Source organism: Malurus melanocephalus, unplaced genomic scaffold (genome assembly GCF_030028575.1).
Source record: "Malurus melanocephalus ecotype Western Australia unplaced genomic scaffold, MMel_1.1 scaffold_33, whole genome shotgun sequence".
NCBI lineage: Eukaryota > Metazoa > Chordata > Aves > Passeriformes > Maluridae > Malurus > Malurus melanocephalus.
In genome coordinates, this window is record NW_026623265.1 from 1,002,558 (window position 1) to 1,022,720 (window position 20,163).

Consider the following 20,163-nt stretch of genomic DNA (forward strand, 5'->3'; position numbering starts at 1 on the left):
CAAACAAACAGTAGAGAAAAACTACACCAAAATTTAAAATAAAAAACTAGGGGAAAAAATCAACCTAAACAAAACAAAACAAAAAAAGGCCTAACAAGCCACCAAACACAGAACTTTCACCCAAAATTCACACTGGGGAATTTTATCTTGTTAGSAGGGGCTAAATCTTCTGTTTTTCCACAGTGGAGGAAATTCAATGGAAGTTCAACTGGGCCTCTGAAGTCCATGGCTTCTGCCACCTACACACCACCACCATGTACACTCCTTACATAATTGTCCCAGTGCCAGTGGTGTCACAGCTTGCTTCACCCGAGATGGAGCTTTCTGTGAACACTTGTTATCTCCTCTGAGGCCAGGTTACATTTGTGTACTCTTTGAGGCAAAATCCCATTTTTAGAGTCACTGTGTATAAGCCTAGTCCATATCTAAAGATACAAAGGGCTATTTCATACCATCTTTAGGTCATCTCTGCTTTTAGCTAGTGGAAAAAGTAAATGTCCTTTGCAACAGCTATTGAGTTTCATTTAGTCTTAAAAAAATTATTACAGTTCTGAGGTGGACAAATGGGTCACCTCAGAGCTGCAGAAGATGTGTCATGGTGATCACAGCAGTGCACCAACATTGCTTCCTCCACACCTTTCTAATCTGGGTCACTTGTGGTGATGGGATAGATGAGGGGAAGTCATATGAGGAGGGGCTGAGATCCCTTGGCTTTTCAGCCTAGAAACGAGAAGACTTAGGGGAGATTTCATTGCAGTCTACTGCTTCCTTGTCAGGGGAAGAGGAGGGGCAGGCACTTCTTCTCTGCAGTGACCTGTCACAAGGCCTGAAGCCATGTCAGGGAGGTTTAAGCTGGATATTAGAAAAAGTTTCTTCAACCAGAGTGTGGCTGAGCACTGGAACACCTCCCCAGGGAAGTGGTCACAGCACCTAGACTGTCAGATTTCAAGCAGCRTTTGGACAATACTCTCAAGCACATGGTGTGGTTCTTGGGGTGTCCAGAGCTGGACTTCAATGATCCCTGTGATTCGCTTCAAACTCATGATACTCTGTGAAACCTATTAAGTTTACCCAACATGGTAACTTGAAAGCAATTCTGAAAATCTCAAGTTATACTTATGAATCTCAGAATTCTGATAAGGAATTCTRTTTCTGGAGACCTATTTTATTTTACAAAATTCTATTTTATAGGGGACCTAGATGCATATTATCAATGCTTTTAAAACAGTTCTGCAGCAACATATACTTGGATCAGTTACCCTGTCTTATCTGTGCATATAAATGCATTGGCCAAACACATTTCACATGGTCCTCATATTCTGGGAATAAGTTACACATTTATGGAAAGAATAATTCAGGTAAGCACACAATTCTGAAGTAGAGGGATGACTGGAAAGCATTATCAGGAAATGCTTCCTGGTTACAGAGCCCTCATYGCAGCGGTTTGCCAATGTCAGAATTAGCAAGGATCTGAACAAAATTCAGGCCATGCTTATTGAAGTGAGACTTTCATTTCATCATTTATATGACAGAGGTAGCTTCTAATGAGTGAATAATGTATCTCTGCAGAGAAATACCATGGTATATGAATTCAGAGTGGAAAAAAATACTGTAGGTCACCTCTTCCACATTTTAGCTAATCTAAAGCTCATTGGATTCGGTTCTGCCCAGATCCAATTTTCTGCATAGCAAGCACTGGTGCCAGCCACATTTTTCTTGAGGGGCTGTTATTCCTGGGAGAATGTACTCTTCACTTAATCCTGCCAGCAAGATCTTAGTCAACATATTCTGTGTATGTAGCTTCCTCAAGGCAAGTCATTCACTTAAGGACTTACAACCCTGTCTTAGCAACAATTTAGTGTGTTACTTGAGTTCTGGTGGGAAAAGTCTGTTTCTTACCACACCTAGAAATCCAGAAAAATTTGAGAGACATGTCCTTAATGCAGGGATCTCTGTTAAGGACTTAAAAGAATTGCTTGCAGGAGTCAGTGCTGATTTACTCTGGCATTAGCTGTTGAAAAACTGGGAACTGAGAATCAAGATTTGAGATTATAGAATGGCAGAGCTCTCCAGAAACTATTTACACATTCTTGTTAAATTCTCATGGCATGAATTTTAACAAATAATTTTTTATTTATATATGACAGTTTGTATCAAAAGTGCTTCTCTGTTACCAGTTTCACCCCAAGCTGTTGACTCAGAGTTATGGGTTGATTTCCAGAGATGCTGAGCACACTCAATGCTCCAGCAGAGTTGAGGAAAGCAATAGGGATCAGTATTTCTCAAACACAAATCGCTTACTGATAAGCCGTTGCCAAGGAAATCTTTCCTGTGCATTTGGGCAAAGAAAACATCTAATGCATTCTCTGCACAGTTCTCCTTCCAGTCACTCTATTGTAAAGGGTACAGAGAGATAAATGAGAGAGAAAATTCCCAGACAAATCAAATTTTCATAGAGGGATTTGAAGCCAGGCATGTAAAATAAGTAGGCAATAAATTCTAAAGATAAAATTAAAGTTTTCAACATGTGAAAAACACAATACATGACTGCAGTTACTTTTGGTGTGCTATGTACYTTTTAGCACTACTGCAGTTTTGGGGGAGAAGAGGGAAATGAGCCAGGGGAAATGGCTCATATGCAGAACAGAGCAGCAGAGGCAGAACACACCCAGGTCACTGTCAGTTTACTTCTGAGCAAAAAGAAAGCAACATTAGGAAGGAAGTGGGGATCAGACTGACTTGTTTGCTGAATATCAAGTTAATTAAATAAGAAAAGGCTTGTGCTTTCTTAAAAATGCTGGAGAACAACAATGAAATGACTTTTTCACATCTAAAGTAAATGGCTATCTCATTTTAATGCAACGCAGGTTTAGACACCAATGTCACGACTATCTAAAGAACTGCTGCATTTATCCAGACACATATCCTACACTTTTAAAGAGAGCAATTAATTAAGACTTCCCCCAACCCCTATGATTGCTTCAATTTCCTCTGAATTTCCTCAATCTTGAGATTGCCTTTGTAGTACAGGACTTTACCTGTAAGGTCACTGAAAAGACGTTACATTTCAAAACATGTCCTTCTTCACAGCAGCAGAATTTAAGAATTTGAGTATACAGAAAAATAGTTTCATGTAGTATCATTTAAAGATCACATGGTCAAGTGCTCTGAAATTCATGTTGCATTATCAGTTATTTACTGTGTTCTCCATAACTTACCACCATTCTGCAGTCCCTCTCCATGTTTAACTCACTGGAGAGAAACGCATACAAATAAAATTACAAGGCTCAAACAACATCCCGTTGCAAATATATAGATGCAGTTGACTCCTCCAGTGGGAGTACAAACCTCCTTATGACTTTAAGTGACCGTGGCACTTCTTAAATTTTATTTTTTATCTCCTTTGAGCATATTTCTTTCTTTTAATATGAGTTAAACGATAACAAAAAGTCTGATATGACACAGATAATTTTGAGCCTAACCATCTGCAAAGGTCATTAGAGAAAATGACAAAAAAAATTACTGATTCTTCATATTTTATACATTTGAAATTCTTATAAGCCTCTTACATAGTCACAGCTATGTTAAATTAAGCCTAAGGAATGAAAAAAACCCAAGCAAATAATTGCTACTTTGTTGTGAACGGAAATTTCCGCTAAACTTTCTTATTTTTTACTTATTCAAAAAAGAGAACAGTAATGGACTAAATTGCTCAAATTTGCAACAGCTGTGAGTCACTAAACCTCCAAAAGAACCTGATGGGTTTCATGGGAACTGAGACCAACTGCATGTGGAATATCAATTTCATGTGGCCTTGTATTTCCCCTTTCTGGGATGGAATTGCCTTAAAAGCCTCCATATTTATTTATGTCTTAATGACGTGACCTGTAAATAATATTCCAGAAAAAAAAAATCAATCTGTCAGTTACAAAATTATAGCTGTAAGAAAAGGGAAGTAGGTCACATGCTCAGCCACTAACTGTGTTCATTTCAGGAGCCAGTTTTTCTGAATTGAGATCCARTTCTATTTGTCACAAAACCAAACCATAATTCAGGAACATGGCTGAATTCTCAAAGTTAAGTAGAAACAGGAAAAACAAAGTTATTTGAACTACACCAGCCTTAATAATAGTAGTTCTTATTATAATAATTATTATTAATTATTTTCAAAAATATAATCGTACTAAAACCAATGGGATTCTACATGGAACAACATRTCCTGCCTGGGGGGACTCCAAGATATATGGCATTGAAATGGAACTTCAACAGATGGAACTTAAGGACCTGCCTTTGCAAAAATTATTTGCAGTTTGAAGAATCTCTCTTGACAACTCTTAAATCACGATTTTCAAGAAAAAGGAGGGAGATTTTCAGCACTTTGTGAAAATTACAAGTTTCTCAGTAACCTCAAAATTATCATATTCAATATTTTGGAAATTATAATCAAAAGGCTATTTTCCATTTTGACATCCAAGTCCTTTTTTTGTCACCATGACACAGCACTGCTTTACAGCATTACTATGAAAATGTGCCTGTGGATTTTGACATTTTGGAAGATTCTGTTTGCAYGTCATACTTTCTGCAGAAGAAAAAAATTAAGGCAAATATTTGATATTAAAAGCTCACATAGATTAAGTTATATTTAAGAGAGGATATTAACATTATAAAAATATGTATGGATTATTTATTTCTTAGTTAGCTCTGGCAATAAACTAACACACAGTATCTCGATCCCATTTAAWATCTTGCATGAGATAAATTATTTTCCTGGCAGTGTGCTACATTCTGGACAGTAGCCCAGCTATGGGTGAGTAATGAAGAATGGCTGGGATTAATTTTTAAATTAAAATAAAATTCTAGTGTGTTTTCAAAGGCATGTAAAATTGGTTAACAGCAAAGAAAGTGGTTTGTTTTGTTAATAACTTTGATAAAGGAAGATTACAAAGAGAGTTTACTTTTTGTTGGTCTTGAGAGAATTCTAATGCCTGCCACAGTCATTAGTTTTAGAGGGCACAGTTTCAAGCTTGTCAGGACAAGTCCATGAAATTGGTAGCACTGCACAGCACCATAAGGTTTGATAGGTATGAAATGCATTTGCTTATCTGTAAAAACATAAATTCTATTTACTGTATTTTCCAGGAAGTAACAATTACTGTGAAAATCTTCAGAACCCATTTGGTGTATATTTGAGGTGAAATCTATCCTTTAATATTTTCAAAATGTTCAAACTTACTTTAGATTTGTTTTGGTTTCTTAAATACTTTTATTTAAGATTGTGACTTTCCTGTCCTCTRATCACCATGGTTTACAAGGCAAATGCTTATTTCTGGGATTCAGAACATGCTAACCTTTCATCAGAGCTGGAAGAATAAGAATACTGTTCTCCTTCAATAAGAACAGTACTGAAAAAGGTGCCTTAAATGTTTATTTTCCTGCAAATGTTCTCGCACTGTCCACTTCTGGTGACACAGCCACCTGTGGTAGCTCYAGAGCAATGCTCTGGCCCTGTACCATGAGGAAGCTGTGGGTGTTTTTCTTACAGAATTACACTTTTGGCTTGTGGCATGGAAGGAGCAATGAGACAGGCTGGAGGGTTTGCTTCCCCTTCCTTCTCCTCTCTGCAACAGAAGAGCTTAAATTCAGCAAGTGGGRCATATTTAAATCTTAAAAGCTCTCAAGTGAGTACATTTACTGTTCAACAAAGGCACCTCCCTGCATGATGAAGATTGATTCCAAGCCTGGCATGCAAAACCTGGACAGATTATATAAGATTTTTATTTACTAAGGTTCATAATTCATTGACCAATCTACTGATCAACTCTGCCTGGAAAGTTTGTGGCTCCTACTTTAGACTAAAGGATATTAACAGAAACTTTCTCAGCCCGATCTCAAGTTCATTATATAAGCATATAATAAAGCATTTAATAAAATCATTGTGGTAATGTGATACACATTACAGCTAAACAACTCAATGTCTCTTTAACCACAGTAAATTATTACTGATTTTTATATTAGGAGACTGTATTAAAGTAATAAATGGTAAATCTGCTATTTTTCMTTCAGTGACTAATTTCCTCATATGGAGTGGCTAAGCAAACACAGGTGGTAAGAATCCCTTCTCCTTGGGAGCTTTCAATAACTATTTACTGGATGTCTGTCTCCAAATAACAGTAAAAAAATGAACATTTTTCTATTCCTTTTGGATGAGGAAACTGTCACAGTTTCAAACTCTACCCTGAAGACACTCAGCTCTGCTGAGAGTCTCAGCTTAAAATAGCTTTATTTGGAAATCTATTTGAAATCAAACTGTCTGCTCCAAAAATGAAGGAAGCATCTATCCATCCGCAAAGACATTAATTCCCAAGGGTAAAGAATCCAAATTGTGAGTGAACACTCACCTAAATTTCTGAAAGTCCATAAAAAGAGACTTTAATGTTCTGAGGTTTTGAAAACATAACCAATCATGGCCATGATCAGTCACCTAAACAAATGACCTGGTCTTCAGATGAGCTCAGCACTTACAGTTTGGATTAAAAGGAACAAGAGGCTGTTCATTGACCCACTTTCTTTAAAAAATAGGTCACTATTTGATGTATATTAGGCCACTAATAGAAGCACCTAATTTTGTTATAATTTTTAATGAGATTTTTTCCTAATACATTACTACTCATTATTGTCATATTTTGCTCTCTAAGCACAGATCAGCAATTACAATATATAATTTATGAATAAACCCCCAAGACAGGCAAAAAAAGAAGGTATTTTCTAATATAGTTCATATTACAAGCATATTAGTTTCCATAATAAGCAATTTTCCACATGGTTTATATCAGAAATGAGAGTTCTAAACTAGGCACCTCTTTGAGTGTCAATCTGATCATAACCATTGCACAACCATCAATAAAGTGTTCTGTGCTTCATTGAGATGTCCACACTGTAAATAACTACWCTTGCTGGAGCAAACAGATGTAAATGGCAAGGTAGATTTTATAGGTCTTGAACTTTGGGGGTTGGGGTTTTTTCTTTTCTCCTCAGATCCACTCCAAAATATGACTTTGACAAACTTCTGATAAACTTTGAAAAAGGYAACAACATATTCATTTTAATGTTAGCAGCTCTTGCATAGGAATTACATGACATATAATTCTGTTTTAAACAGTGGGATGGTGAAACAAGAGAGACTGCAATGATGACTTCATTAATATAATATAAAATTTCCAAAAGAAATAGGAAATATTTCTACACTGACCATAGTCTGTGTTTTCCGGCTCCCAACAATTCGATGGCCAAAAATAGGGTGTCTATAGACAAAACAAAGAAGTAGGAAACTCAAGTTAGGCAATGCATTATACAGTCCTTGGATTGATACTGGTTTTCAGAATCTGTTAACATTTTTGGTAGACCTATTATACTGTTAACTCCACATTTTTGAAATAGGCATCAAAACTGGAAATTACATTTGCACATCTGTTTAYAACACTAGTGTCAGAGCAACACTAAAAAAGAAAAATAAAGTGTTATTTTTGTTCTCAAAGTTAGGGGAACAAAATGCACAAGGCTAAGTAGTGGTGTTGTCTTTTACATCTTCCTAGAAATACAGCTCTCACACATCCTGGAAGATCAGTTTTAGAAGGTATAAAGACAGAAGATCCTTTGAGGTAAATTCAGTTCTTGATTTCTGAGAGTTTTCATTAGTACAGATAAAGATATAAATACATTCAATAAATACTTTTCTTTAGGAGTTATTTGTTTAAAAATGACACTAAAACCACCCTGTTTTCACAAAAAAAAATTTAAAGTCTACTTTTTAGTAATTGTTTACCAGTTGTGATTTAAAATGTGATTTTTTTAAGGGAAAGACAATAATGTACCAAAAACCACTTCAACACCATGCTTAATAAAGCTGTGCTAAATGTATGGTTAAAAGAATCCACGTCTAACAAATGAAGAATATGCAACTGTATAGGCATTTTTCATACAAATCACTTCATTTTTAAAAYAGCAGTTTTTGTTAAAATGTAAATTATTATAGTAATTTTTACACAGCAGATCATCCCTATATAGGCTTGGGTGTTGCACTCAATGATCCCTGTGTGTCTCTTCCAACTCAGAATATTCTGTGATTGAGTGACTGATCTATATATATACACACACACAAACAGATACAGAGAACTATATAGTATTTGAGCAGCTGAATGAAACTCATTAAATGTGTGAACTGGTTTGAGTGGTATTTCAAAATACAGGCACTGCTTCAGGAAAACCTTCTGCTTTACTCTTGTTTCATATTGTTTTTTCTCAAAAACCTGCCAGCTGCAAAAATGGGTACCTCTTTGCTGCCTGCTTCCATTCAAAATTGTTTCAATGTAATCTGGAAACCAACAGGGCTGAAGGCTCACACATTGACACCAATTGTCAAATTAAACATATATTGGGAAAAAATTCTCAGTATTGTAACATGAACACATCARCTTTAATAGAAGCATTTCACAACTTGCTACTTATCAAGCTACAGAAAGGAGCTAAAGGATAAAAAAAGATCTATCATGAGCTAACTTCAAAGGCTAAGATGTGCTTCTTGCAAACTGTTTTGTAAGGGAGCAACAATAAGTAATTCTCTGATCAACCATTCCTTCACAGTGCCACTGAAATCAAAGTGACCAGCAGAAGCACATATAGGCACAAATGGAAAGAAGASGAACCCCCAAACAATGAATTGTAGTACTCAGCAAGTTTTGTACAAGCAACTATAAAATAAATTTATTAGTGTGATTCATATAAAGTAAAAAGTCACCTTCACTGAAATAGTTTACAAACAGGGAGAACAGCCCTTCCTTAGAGGTGTGAAATGTATCTCCAGAGAGGCCCAAGAAGAAAAGCACAGCTGCATCATTTCTCTGCTAACAGGGAGGTTAACCTCTGTTTACAAGTTAAAGCTGATCTTCTGGAAAAAGTATATAGTGAGGGTTACTAAATACATAGAAACCATATCTGCTCAGGCAGCACTTCAGCTGAAACTCTTCCAGTTGTGGGCATACTTGCTGCAAAATCCATACTAAAGCCCCTCACGCATACTTAGGATTTCTATTGACAAATTACATATACTCACATCCCAGCTGAGATTAAAAAAAAATAAATTCCATCCTCTGATTTAGAGAAAAATGACCATAATTGCTTTCAGCATTCATTTCACAACAGGCTTTGAGCAAATACCATATATTCACGACTATGTGTTGGTGATGTTAGAGAAGGACTTTGTTGTTTCATGCATAAATGAAAAGCTATGCATGGCTGGCATACTGTCTTCAGCATTTAGTTGAAATAACACATTTAACCTTTGCTGGAACTTGCACTTTGGTGGTGTGGAAGGCAGTGTGGGCACAAAACAGAGTAGGGAAAGGGGACATGATCATCAATATTGTGAATGTTGTCACTTTAGCTCTCTAGGAGACAGAGATGGCCAAGGCTTTTCAGAAGGATAGAAAGGTGCATCCTAAATGTGGAGATGAGATCACAGAAAATGCACAAAATAATATGTTGGCTACCAAAGATGAGTCTAAGCCTCCCTGTGCCAGGGAGATAAAAGCAGAAAAGTTAAAACAGARCATGAGTTTTAATTAGTAAAGCACATGATGAGCCATACTAAAAGGTTTCGGTGATGTGTGATAAGGTAAGCCAAAAAGAAAAACCAATAAAAGGCAAACATTACAATATGAGAAAGGGGTTCAAATAACAGCTAGTACAGATAAGTACAGAAGACTATTAACTGCCTTYCTTGTTCTAGAGTCCAGAAGGAGGGAGACTGTAGGCAGATAAAGGTCTTTCTGCCCAGGGAATGGCACCCAGGCATGAGCTCTCCTTGCCGATGCTCTGAGCCGGGCAGGCACAAGCTGTCTCTGAACTGCAAGCCGTGCCCTTGCCTGCCTGGTGCTCGGATGCATTTAATGGGACTTGCTGAGAAGTACAGCTCATCCTCTCAGGTGCTGCAACGTGGCCAGAGCCGGCTGGCATCCAGCCAGATGCCTCCCAGAGGGAGCAAAGTTCAATTCTGTCTGCAATCAGCTCTGTGAACATGCCCAAAATTAATTTGGRCATGGAGATAAGGCTACAGGGCGAAGCACAGGGAAAAATAAAAATCAGGGAGGAAAATATTTTTATGAGGTCAGACAGTTCAGGTTAAAAGGCTGATGAAATTCAGCACAGAAAGCTTAAGGATTTACTGTGTTTTCATGTGAGTAAACTGTATTTATTTCTGAAAAAAAAAAAAAAAAAAAAAAAAGCCTCACCAAACTAAAAAAGGATGCCTGGTTTCTCAGGATTGTGATTTATATGCGTGTGTAAATATTATGATGAAATTTGTACTCTGGTATTTCTCTTCCTCCTCTATCTCCAGTACTCTATAACAATTGCTATCTAGCTGGTGAGAGTTATCAAAAGAATTTAATTACCTACATGATTCTTAAAGGGGTGCAAGTTACCTCAAGAGTAATTTATACATGGAAAAAATATTTATTCAAGTAATCTTTGAAACATGGGCAGTTATTAAAAAAAAACAACACATAAAGCAGAGGCGCTTCAGAAGATTATAGCAAAGGGAAGAACTGTATTTACCAGAAAAGGAAAAAAGCTTAAATTTTCTCTTTTTTAATCTTACTAGATCTACTCTTTAGATTGAATAGTTGTAATACACTATATGTTTCTAATCTTTGAAAGCTAAAGGTTACTTGGWTTTTTCAAATACATAATAGGTCACTGACAGTGTAAAACCCCTACTAGATGAGAAATAAACAGTAGATACTAAGTATTTTGACCAAGGCAAAGTCCTACATTACTTTCTTACCAGCAAGAAAAGAATTATGGYAACACCCTAATATATGTGCTTAAAAGCAGCTAAAGCTGCTGATAAAGCTGTATTCAAACAGTAGATACCTATTATTCACTTTCAAAGCAGGAAATGGCATTGATACGGGCAGAGACAGGGAAAACTAAAGATACGAACAAAAATGGGGATAAGGGACAGATACGGACTTACACAGAAAGAAAGTACAAAACATCAAGATGAAAAAAAGCTTTTAAAAACCTGAGACACTGAAAATAAAGCATTATATAAAATCCATTTCTGATTAATGGACTTTTGCAATGCTGTATTTTATGGACAAAACCACCAACAATAACCTTGCATGTTGTTAATATGAGTGATGTTTTTCCACAGGAATATTCCACATTTTTCTTGTATAATTGCTTGGTTTTAACAGTYGTAAAATTCTGGTCTTAATCTGAAGTTTACCTTGTTCCTTATTACAGACATCAAACAGTTTAATCACATAACACGTGACTCTAACGCATGTGCTGAATTTCCATTTCTGTTTCAGAAATCTCCACACAATTTCACGCTCCAGATATTTAACAATCTCTGAGACAAATTTACTAGAGAGGTTATCCATGAAGAATACAGGAAAAATATTTGCCTTGTTAAACACAGAAGGATTAGGAAACAAGAAGAGTCTGATAAGAAGATCCCTGGCTTCACGGAATGAGGTCAGAATGAGAATAGGGGGCACATGCAAAGGAGAAAGCTGCCTGTTCTTATCTGATCTGTTGAAAAAATCCCACAACAATGCAGGGAGGCTCTGCTCACATAAACTACCTTCTACATAGCTGGACTATGCAAACAAAGCTTGCGTCAACTATTTGTTACAAATCATATATCCAAGTACACAGTAGAAGAATTATAACATTCCTTGTSATATCATATATTCCTATAGCACAAATATTACGCAAATTGTGTGCCTTGCTTCATGATCGAGAAGCCCTTAAGTGAAGATTTCACTCAGCAGAGTTTTGGATGTGGTATAAAACTACAATTTGCAAAGATAAAATTATGAAATACTGAGGGGTTTTAGTTTTCTTTTGTGAAACAAAAGTGTAGAAAAACCTAAAGGAGTTATTATACTTAAGAATTTTACTTTTTCACAGAAGGAAATATGAAACAGTTCATCATGAAGAAATATTAAACAACAAAAGTTTGGCATTTTTCCATGACATCCCATGTATAGCTGAAGGAAGGTGGGTGGTAGAACGGTTTAGGGAAAGTCAAGTACTGTTTATCAGCCCAGGCAGAAATAAGGCTGCCAGTTTTTATCAATATGCTTTTGAGTCACTTTGTTTAATTGTAGACGTAATTCGAATCAGCAGCCAAGACCAGTCAGGAGCTAGAGGAATAAAGCTCACCTAGCACAGCAGATGAGATTGCAGATACATTTAAGCCTTCTGAAAGGAACAGTTACAAGGCTCTTCATCCTACTGACAGAAAACTGGTTTTGCACACACTAATATATCCTGGTTCTCTTGCTTTATACACTAATATCATTAGGGATATTACCACATAAATCCATAATCCTCCTGTTAATAAAGGCATATGAAATAAAATCCACAGCAAATATATTCCACAGCAAACAAATTGGCAGAAGTGCTGCTATGCACTATGAGCAATCCAGTGATAAAGTAAATAGATCTGCTTTGGCTCTATCTCAAAATTAATCAATAATAATATCTAAGCTAATGAAACAGCCACTTGTAAAAATCATTGTTGCCCATCAGCTTTTATAAAACATGATTAATTTCTATGTATTAAACTGTATTACCAAGGAGGGAGACCACTAAGCATCTTCCAGCTACCTCTTGTTGACAGTGATAAGAAAACAATTGCTGCCTCTGAAGCTGCTCCCCTTCACTACATGAAATATTTTTAAATCCAATTACTTGGATGGGGGAGGAGTATTCAAATCACTTATAAACCTTACATATTACTGCTACTCCTCTCACAGGCACCAGGAAGTCTTTATAAACAGCAGAAATCAAGCCTTTGCTGAAAACTAGTTATACATAATCTCAAATGCTTTGCATGGTGAATGGCAGAATTCACTAGCTTCCTGTTTTACTTTCATTGCAGTTGACAAAAATGATTTCTTGGTAAAGTAAAACGGTAAGATGCTAGTCTAGCACTGTCAAGCCCATACAGGAAGCAAGCTGGTTAGCTCAGAATCATTAAAAAAGAGGTTGAGGAATTTGGAAACAAGATTTTGGCTTTGTGACTCCTCTTTTCTAACCTGAAAAGAGGATGAGCAGGGAAAGCAGTGTGGAGCAAAGTGTGTCTGAGTAAGAAGTTAAAAAAAAATCAAAAGTGGCACTGATAAGGCAATCAGAAAGACACATGGATTTGAAATATTTTTCAACCTTAACAGAAACTTTTCTCAGAAACCTTAATAGAACCTGAGTGTAACAAGCCTGACCTSAAAAGACAATGAATTAGTTATTGCACCTGCAATTGCCAAAGAAAAACTGCCAAATGCTGGATAAGATAGCCTACTTCTTTTTCGTTTCTAAAATGTAGCTTCTAATCCTTCCCTCAAGGAACAGAAGATGATCCAGAAAGGCTCTGGAGGGTGGCTGAAGAGCTGTGATGTTCAGCCGCAGACACAGCATTCAGAAAGGCCAGAGGATGGCCCAGGATGAGCCAAGAGGTAGCAAGCTCAGCACAGCTGAYTCAAAAAGATGCAAAAAGCAATGTAATTCCACCTGAGACATGAGGTGTCCACAACACTTCACATTCTAAACTATTTTGGAACAAAGATATTTCAAGATCCTTACAGTGATYGCTACATAATTTTATCCCAAATTTAGGCATGGGAAAGCAAGACCAGAGAGGTTAAATGCATTTGTCAAGAAAGTATTCCCAGTGGTAGAACACGAGAAGACATAGAAGTCCACACCTTCATCTCTCTAAGGTCATGAATTTTGCTGCTCTCTTCACCACACTCATGCTTTCATCAGAAACTGTTCCCATTTTCACACTTTTTTCTCAGATATTTSTGCTGTTCATCTTAAAAGTTACAAAACAACAGCAAAACATAACTCTCATCTCTGAAAATTAATTTATGTTAAATCATGAAYTAATGTATTTTAAAAATGGGAGTGTGACCAGCGCTAGTCTCAGAATCCTAGGAGTTTGTTTATAGCCAAAAAAATATTAGGAAACATTATTTTTCACTATTAACATCAAGGGATACTATGAATCTAGGACTTGCAGAGGAAAACAGCACATTTTGCTGCAGGATGATATTACAGAAGCTTAAGCTTACCAGTTGAGAGGGAAAATCAGGCATTCCTCAACAGGACAGACATATTATCATTAGAGTGAACATAGACGAAATGTCTCCATTTCAAGATGGAAGATATGCTTTCTAAGGTGCAGCTTGCTTTTCTTTCTGGGCTCCTCACATTTATTTGTTCTCAGGTAGAGGAAGATGGTAAGCAAATATTTGGGTCTTTCTTTGCTCCCAGGCTTAAATTACCAGGAAAAGGGAATGCAGTTGTGTCTGCTGTTCCTTATTGAGACTGATAAAAAAATTCCTTCTTAATTAGGCAATTAATATTTAGATCCATCTCCTTCAAATTGAATTGATATCACAGGAACCAATCTAATTAACACCTGAGTAGGTCAATGAATGATCCAGATTTTTTTTTTTAATTCAATTATTTAAAAAAGCAGATGTAACTATAGTCTTGCCTCCTGATGGCATGATTAATAACTCAAAAAATATAATTTTTGCCCATAAAAGGSCATTTGTCCAAATGCAACACAATCTTCACTTTAGCTATTTCTATACAACAGAAGGTGGTTTAAAACAAGCTGGAGATAATTTTACTGTCAGGTGGGAATGTGTCACACTTTAGAAAACATAACACCAAGCACAGGGAGAACATTACTACAGCTAGTCTGTTTTTTGCAGGTCAGGTCTTTGTATTGCAGAGATTTCTCTGCTGGGATGACTTCTGAACTTTTCAGGGCTGGCATGGTTTATTCTTTCCATCAAAATATCCTGAAATTTGTGAATCACGTCCAATGCTTAGAAGGTTCTACTTGCAAAGTACCTGAACATCTATTCTAGTGCAAAATTCCCACATTTGCAGTCAACCTTTTGTCCTGTTTGAATGTGCTCTCTTTGTCTTCTAATTTGACAGTTCAGTAACACATTTTACACTAGCTTTATTTTGGTGGGGAACATGGAGTAATTTTGGTGTTATAACTCCAGTTAACACTATGTCACGACTATGAATTTTTTCTTGTCCTGTACATTAACAGCTAAAGTTGCATTGTCACAACACAAAGTCACATGGGAATAGCAAAGCAAAAGGCACCAGGGAACAGCAAACAGCCCAAACACTACAGATATAGACCAAGCAACACTTGATTAAAGACTCTTATGCATTTTCCAAATAAGCACCAAATTCTAAACTTAAGTAAATAAACTGAGAAGATTTTGTAATCTAGCCCTCACTGAAGCTTTGTGTCCAAGCCTCTAGGCTGTAGACCTCTCTGAGAAAAGCTCCCAGCAGGGTCACTACAGTACCCTCAGTGGTCCACAGTGCAGCTAATTCTGGCCTGTACCCTCATTCAGTCAAACCATCATGCCAGCAGAGAKGCTTGTTTCTCATGCAAGAGACAGAGGCAGGCCAGCAGCTGTGCAGAGTTCAATGGCTAGCATTCCTGTAAGGAAGTACTATTCTCTGCAAAATGAAGTCCTTGTATATTTTGTCCTTCTGAACGCTGCTAATGCAGACACCGAGTCAAGAACCGGAGCCTCAGCCACTCCACGATTCCTTCCTTACCTCATAAGCACATCCCTAAGCCCCTCCAACATGTGCCATCTCCTTTATATTGAGCATTGAGAAGAATGAAGCCTCATGGGTTTAAAAATAAACCTTTTCCTTCAAATACCCTTTCCAGAATCAAAGGTAACTGTGGATCTAGGGGAGGAGGCTTGGAATGCCTTCTCTTAGAATTACCCACACACACATCTAGCTTTCTGTCCTGATGAGGAACAAGATTTTTGCACAGAATGACTCACAGGATCTAAATCAGAAAATAGGATAATATTGTTTGCATGTATGCAATAATAATTCTCATTCTTGMCAGACTCTGTTGGGCATAGTTCATTATATTTATGCAAGGATTTTGATTTATACAAATATTATGAGTCTTTATGTGGGTCTGTAGGACTTAAGACACAATATTGGTGAAAGTATTGTACAGAGATAAATATAATACTATATTTGGGACTATGACTGGTCTCCAATCTCCATTTTCTTCTCCATTTTAAAGATTACAACCTCAGTTCTATTTTATTCTTGTTGGCTTCTTATTTAAACAATCTTTAAGACAAAGCTTAAACCTATGTAATTTGAAGACAATAGATTTTGTTCTACCAGATATTATTTTACTTTGAGTGTTCAATACAGTTAGAAGTAACAGAGAAGAACAAATTCAATTTCATAGTGATAGTGATCATATCACTTCAAAGCAATAAATATCTAGAAAAGACCTAGGAGCACCTGCTGGTGAGACTTACTAGGAATACCACCTAATAGAAAGAGCAATACAGAACACAACCACCATGTCAAAAGTGGCACATGATAAGCAAAGTTAATTCTTTTCATTGAATACATAATCTGGTACTTTGCAGTCATATGTGTTTTAGGTCATTAGCAGTGTTGTTCTGCAAAATTCTAGCCCACAAGTCATTCTTAGAAAAACAACACTTCTGCTCCCAGGGCCTTAGTTTGAAATTTAATATATTAAAATACAACTATGTAGGTTTCTGAATAATGTATGTGCAAGTATAGGTATACACACATGTACATATTTATGCTTCCAGCTTGTTCTGAACTATCTGCATCTTTGTTGCACWCAATGGGCCTGACAGATCAATGTAGAAATGTCTCTGCACTTGTTAAGAGAATACACACCAATACTACTGAATGATCACTAAGGAAATTCTCACAGTAGAAGGAAAATAAATATTAACCTCCATTATTTATCAGATTTCTGCTATAGATTTAATATTTAAAATATCTCYCCCTTTCCAAATGAAGACTATGCAGGGAAAAAGAGGCAACAAGATAATTTAGTTTACTACATTTCCAAAATACTGTATTGATACATTTCATGAGAGAGTTTCACATTTAGCATTATCACACTTTTATTCCAAATATGAAAATGGTCATTGTCATCTTAACAATCTGCTGACAGTTTATAAAGAAAATACTTCTACCACTTTTTATTTTTAGGGGAATTTACACCCATTACCAGGTTTTGTAAGAAACAAAGTACGGTTACATTTGCTATGAACTTTTCTGCAAGGCCTTTGAGCCTCCATTTGTGCAAGTCAAGAACACATTGAAAATACTCACCTGGAATCGATAAAAGGTGCCATCATCCTTCAGTGTTAGAACATGGTCTGAGATTGGAAAGAAATAGCCATGTGCTGCCATCAGAGTTCCCAAATGCAGAGCTTCAACTGTTTAAAGAAAAAAGATAAACTTTAAAAGTCAAATAACTTCTTTTCAGCAATTTAGTTTTGTTGATAAGATTTACTGATATCCTCCAGATAGCCACTTTGTTCTCAAAGTCCTACCATCATGAAAGAGCTTTCTTTTTCTATGTAATATAATAATGCAACCAAAAAAAAAAACAAACACTGCACTTTCCTTAGCAAATAGCTCAGATGCCCCACTTGTAGCTGCAGCTCCACTGCTTATACCGACATTAACAGGTGGCCTTAATGTCAACTCACTCATTCTGAAGCTGAAAATAGCTATCATTTTTACCCTGATGGTGCAACCTACTTTTCTTCTTCAGAGCAGTTCCTGTTTAAATAGTTGATTCCAATTACATGACATCTTCCTCACTAGCTTAAAAGAGCTACTGTAAAGAAAGAGATTTCCTTAAAAGTTTCATATTACTGGGAAAATAGCAAATAATAGCAGGATACCAGAACAGTTTAGGCAGGAAGGTACCAGTGGAGGTAATCTTGAACAGACACAGCTTGAGCTATTTGCTGAGGACCTTGTCCAATTTTTTTAATAACTCAAAGGAGTRAGACACCACAACCTCTCTGGATACAGCACAGATTCGTATTAATCCTCTAAGAAGTGTTCATTTGTTCCTGTTTTCTATAATTTGGCTTTCAGTAACGGCAAGCATAGATTTGTCTTGTCCTGACTCCTAAAAACATCACTGCAACACATGACAGGCAGTTAAGCATCATCACACAGAAGTTCATCAGCATCCCAAAAATTTTCCTCCTCCACCCTTGCTAAAGACATTCACAGGAGATAGAGGAGAAGCTGTGGGGCATCTTTAGGCTAACCCAAAGCCAGTGGGCATGTGAAAGGAACAAGAAAGGGGACCTGGACAGTCCTTAACGAGAGTACATAACTCTACCGGGGTTTATTGGGTGCCAAATATTTATTGACACCCTGCATTTAGCAAAGTGGTTTTCTTCCCTYCAGCAGAGCCATTATCTAAGAAAATACAACACACCCTCTCTGGCAGTGAGCTCTCTGGCCTGATGTAAAACACCACATTGCTGTTTAGATTTTTCCTAGATGCAAGCCTACAAGAAATCTCTCTAACAGAAGGAGAGATTTGCTTTACTCCTTGTGCTTGCAATGTCAGTAAATCCCCACTTGAACTYTGTCCTAATCATTATACAATTATATATTGTTGTTATTCATTCATTTCAAGCAGCTAAATTCTATTATCTCTTGGATCAGAAATTTGGAGTCAATCTCTAGCTTGTCACTCACTGAGAATTTTTTTACTTTGTTTCAATTCATCTGTGTTTTAATTTTATTAAGCTTTTCTTTGCTCTTCACATTGCAACTTATGGAGGATTCTAATAAACTTTATTTTTGAATGTATTATGTATCTGCGTGGAATGAGAGAAAAACAAGGAAGAAATGTGTTGACTTTTCTAGAGAAAGGCTTTCTCAGACAGGGGGGACAGGGCTTGCCAGGGATCTCTGACACACACGAGAGCACATTCTCTTCAGATTTAGCATACACTAAAAAGGCTCCAGATTTGCTTCATGCACTTCCTGGATTCTGAATTGTAATATTTTTCAATATCACAAGGAGATCATATTATTTCCTTTTACCCAGAAAGTTTTAGAGCCTATCTGGACTACTRTATCCAGTTACGATCAGTATGTCCATTGCAGTACAAGACAATCAACAAACTTAGAGCGAGTCYAGTGGGAGTCCAGCAAGATCAATGAGGCTGGAGAATGCACCCTATAAGGAGAGGCTGGAGGAGCTCAGTTTGGTCAGACTGAAAAAAAAAAAAGAATGTTTTGGAGGTGTCTAGAAGTACCTTTCCAATAAGTAAAAGGAGATTTTAAAATGAGGGAGCCAATATCTTTCTGGAGTTGCAGGGCAATAAAGTGAATAAATAAATGAGACAATGATAATAAACTTCTATTTTTCTTTCCTTAACTAATAGACAACTAATTTTCTGAATACACAAATATTCCCTTTTAATATCCAYCTAAGATCCACTGTAGCTCACACTTTGAGTGCTACAAACACACTTYGAGTGTTATACCCAGTAAGTAACGCCCAAAGATTGTATTCCTGCCTCACACCAGGCTGGTGGAGGACTAATACTGATGCTCTCTGCTCAGCAGTAGAAGTAGAGCTACAGCACAGAAAGAAAACTCAGCTCTCAGGAGGTCTCCAAGCAAGGGGTTGTCCTTTTTAACACAGACGCTACAAAGGCAACACTTAGATATCCATCTCAATTTGCTAAAATCAGACTAAAAAATAACTACTGCAAGAAGCCAATGAAGTACAGCAGGATTTAGGAAACAAGCCCAAGACCTCGAAAAGGAAGCTGAAGCCAGCAGCAGACTACCACAACATGCCTAAATTCCTAGAATTTAAATACAGACAGCTTCTATATCCCCCAGATATTCCTGCATATGAAGTAAGAGGATTTTAACTTAAGAAGCACATTTCATCTGGAAAAATGGCAAATGTATATTAGGAACATCAAAAACGTCTATGAAGTACATTAGTTAAGAAGAAGAAAGAAGTCTGAAAGAAATGTTTTTTTACACAAAACAGTTGCCAGGTAGAAAGTGTAATGTTTACATGTTTTCAGAATACAAACTCAAAAAATTRGAGGGACAGACTAAAAAAAAACACTGTTTTTTTAGATGTCAGGTATACACAGATGCACACAGAAATGTGGTATTTATACAACTATTATTTCCTAATCCTCAGTCACTGTGAATAAAAAATATGCAATGTAAAATAAT

General features: G+C 36.6%; 1 protein-coding gene across 5 annotated transcripts in view; it reads right to left on the reverse strand.

Annotated features, from left to right (window-relative positions):
• The window catches only part of RGS7 (regulator of G protein signaling 7), a 224,168-nt gene that overhangs the window by 60,854 nt on the left and 143,151 nt on the right, over positions 1-20,163 (reverse strand). For all 5 annotated transcript variants that reach the window (XM_057363970.1, XM_057363975.1, XM_057363973.1 and 2 more), the window contains exons 4-5: positions 17,254-17,360; positions 7,250-7,301 (exon numbers count right to left, since the gene is read on the reverse strand). In XM_057363970.1, the coding sequence (XP_057219953.1) occupies positions 7,250-7,301; positions 17,254-17,360 (159 nt within the window). The remainder of the gene's footprint in view (positions 1-7,249; positions 7,302-17,253; positions 17,361-20,163) is intronic.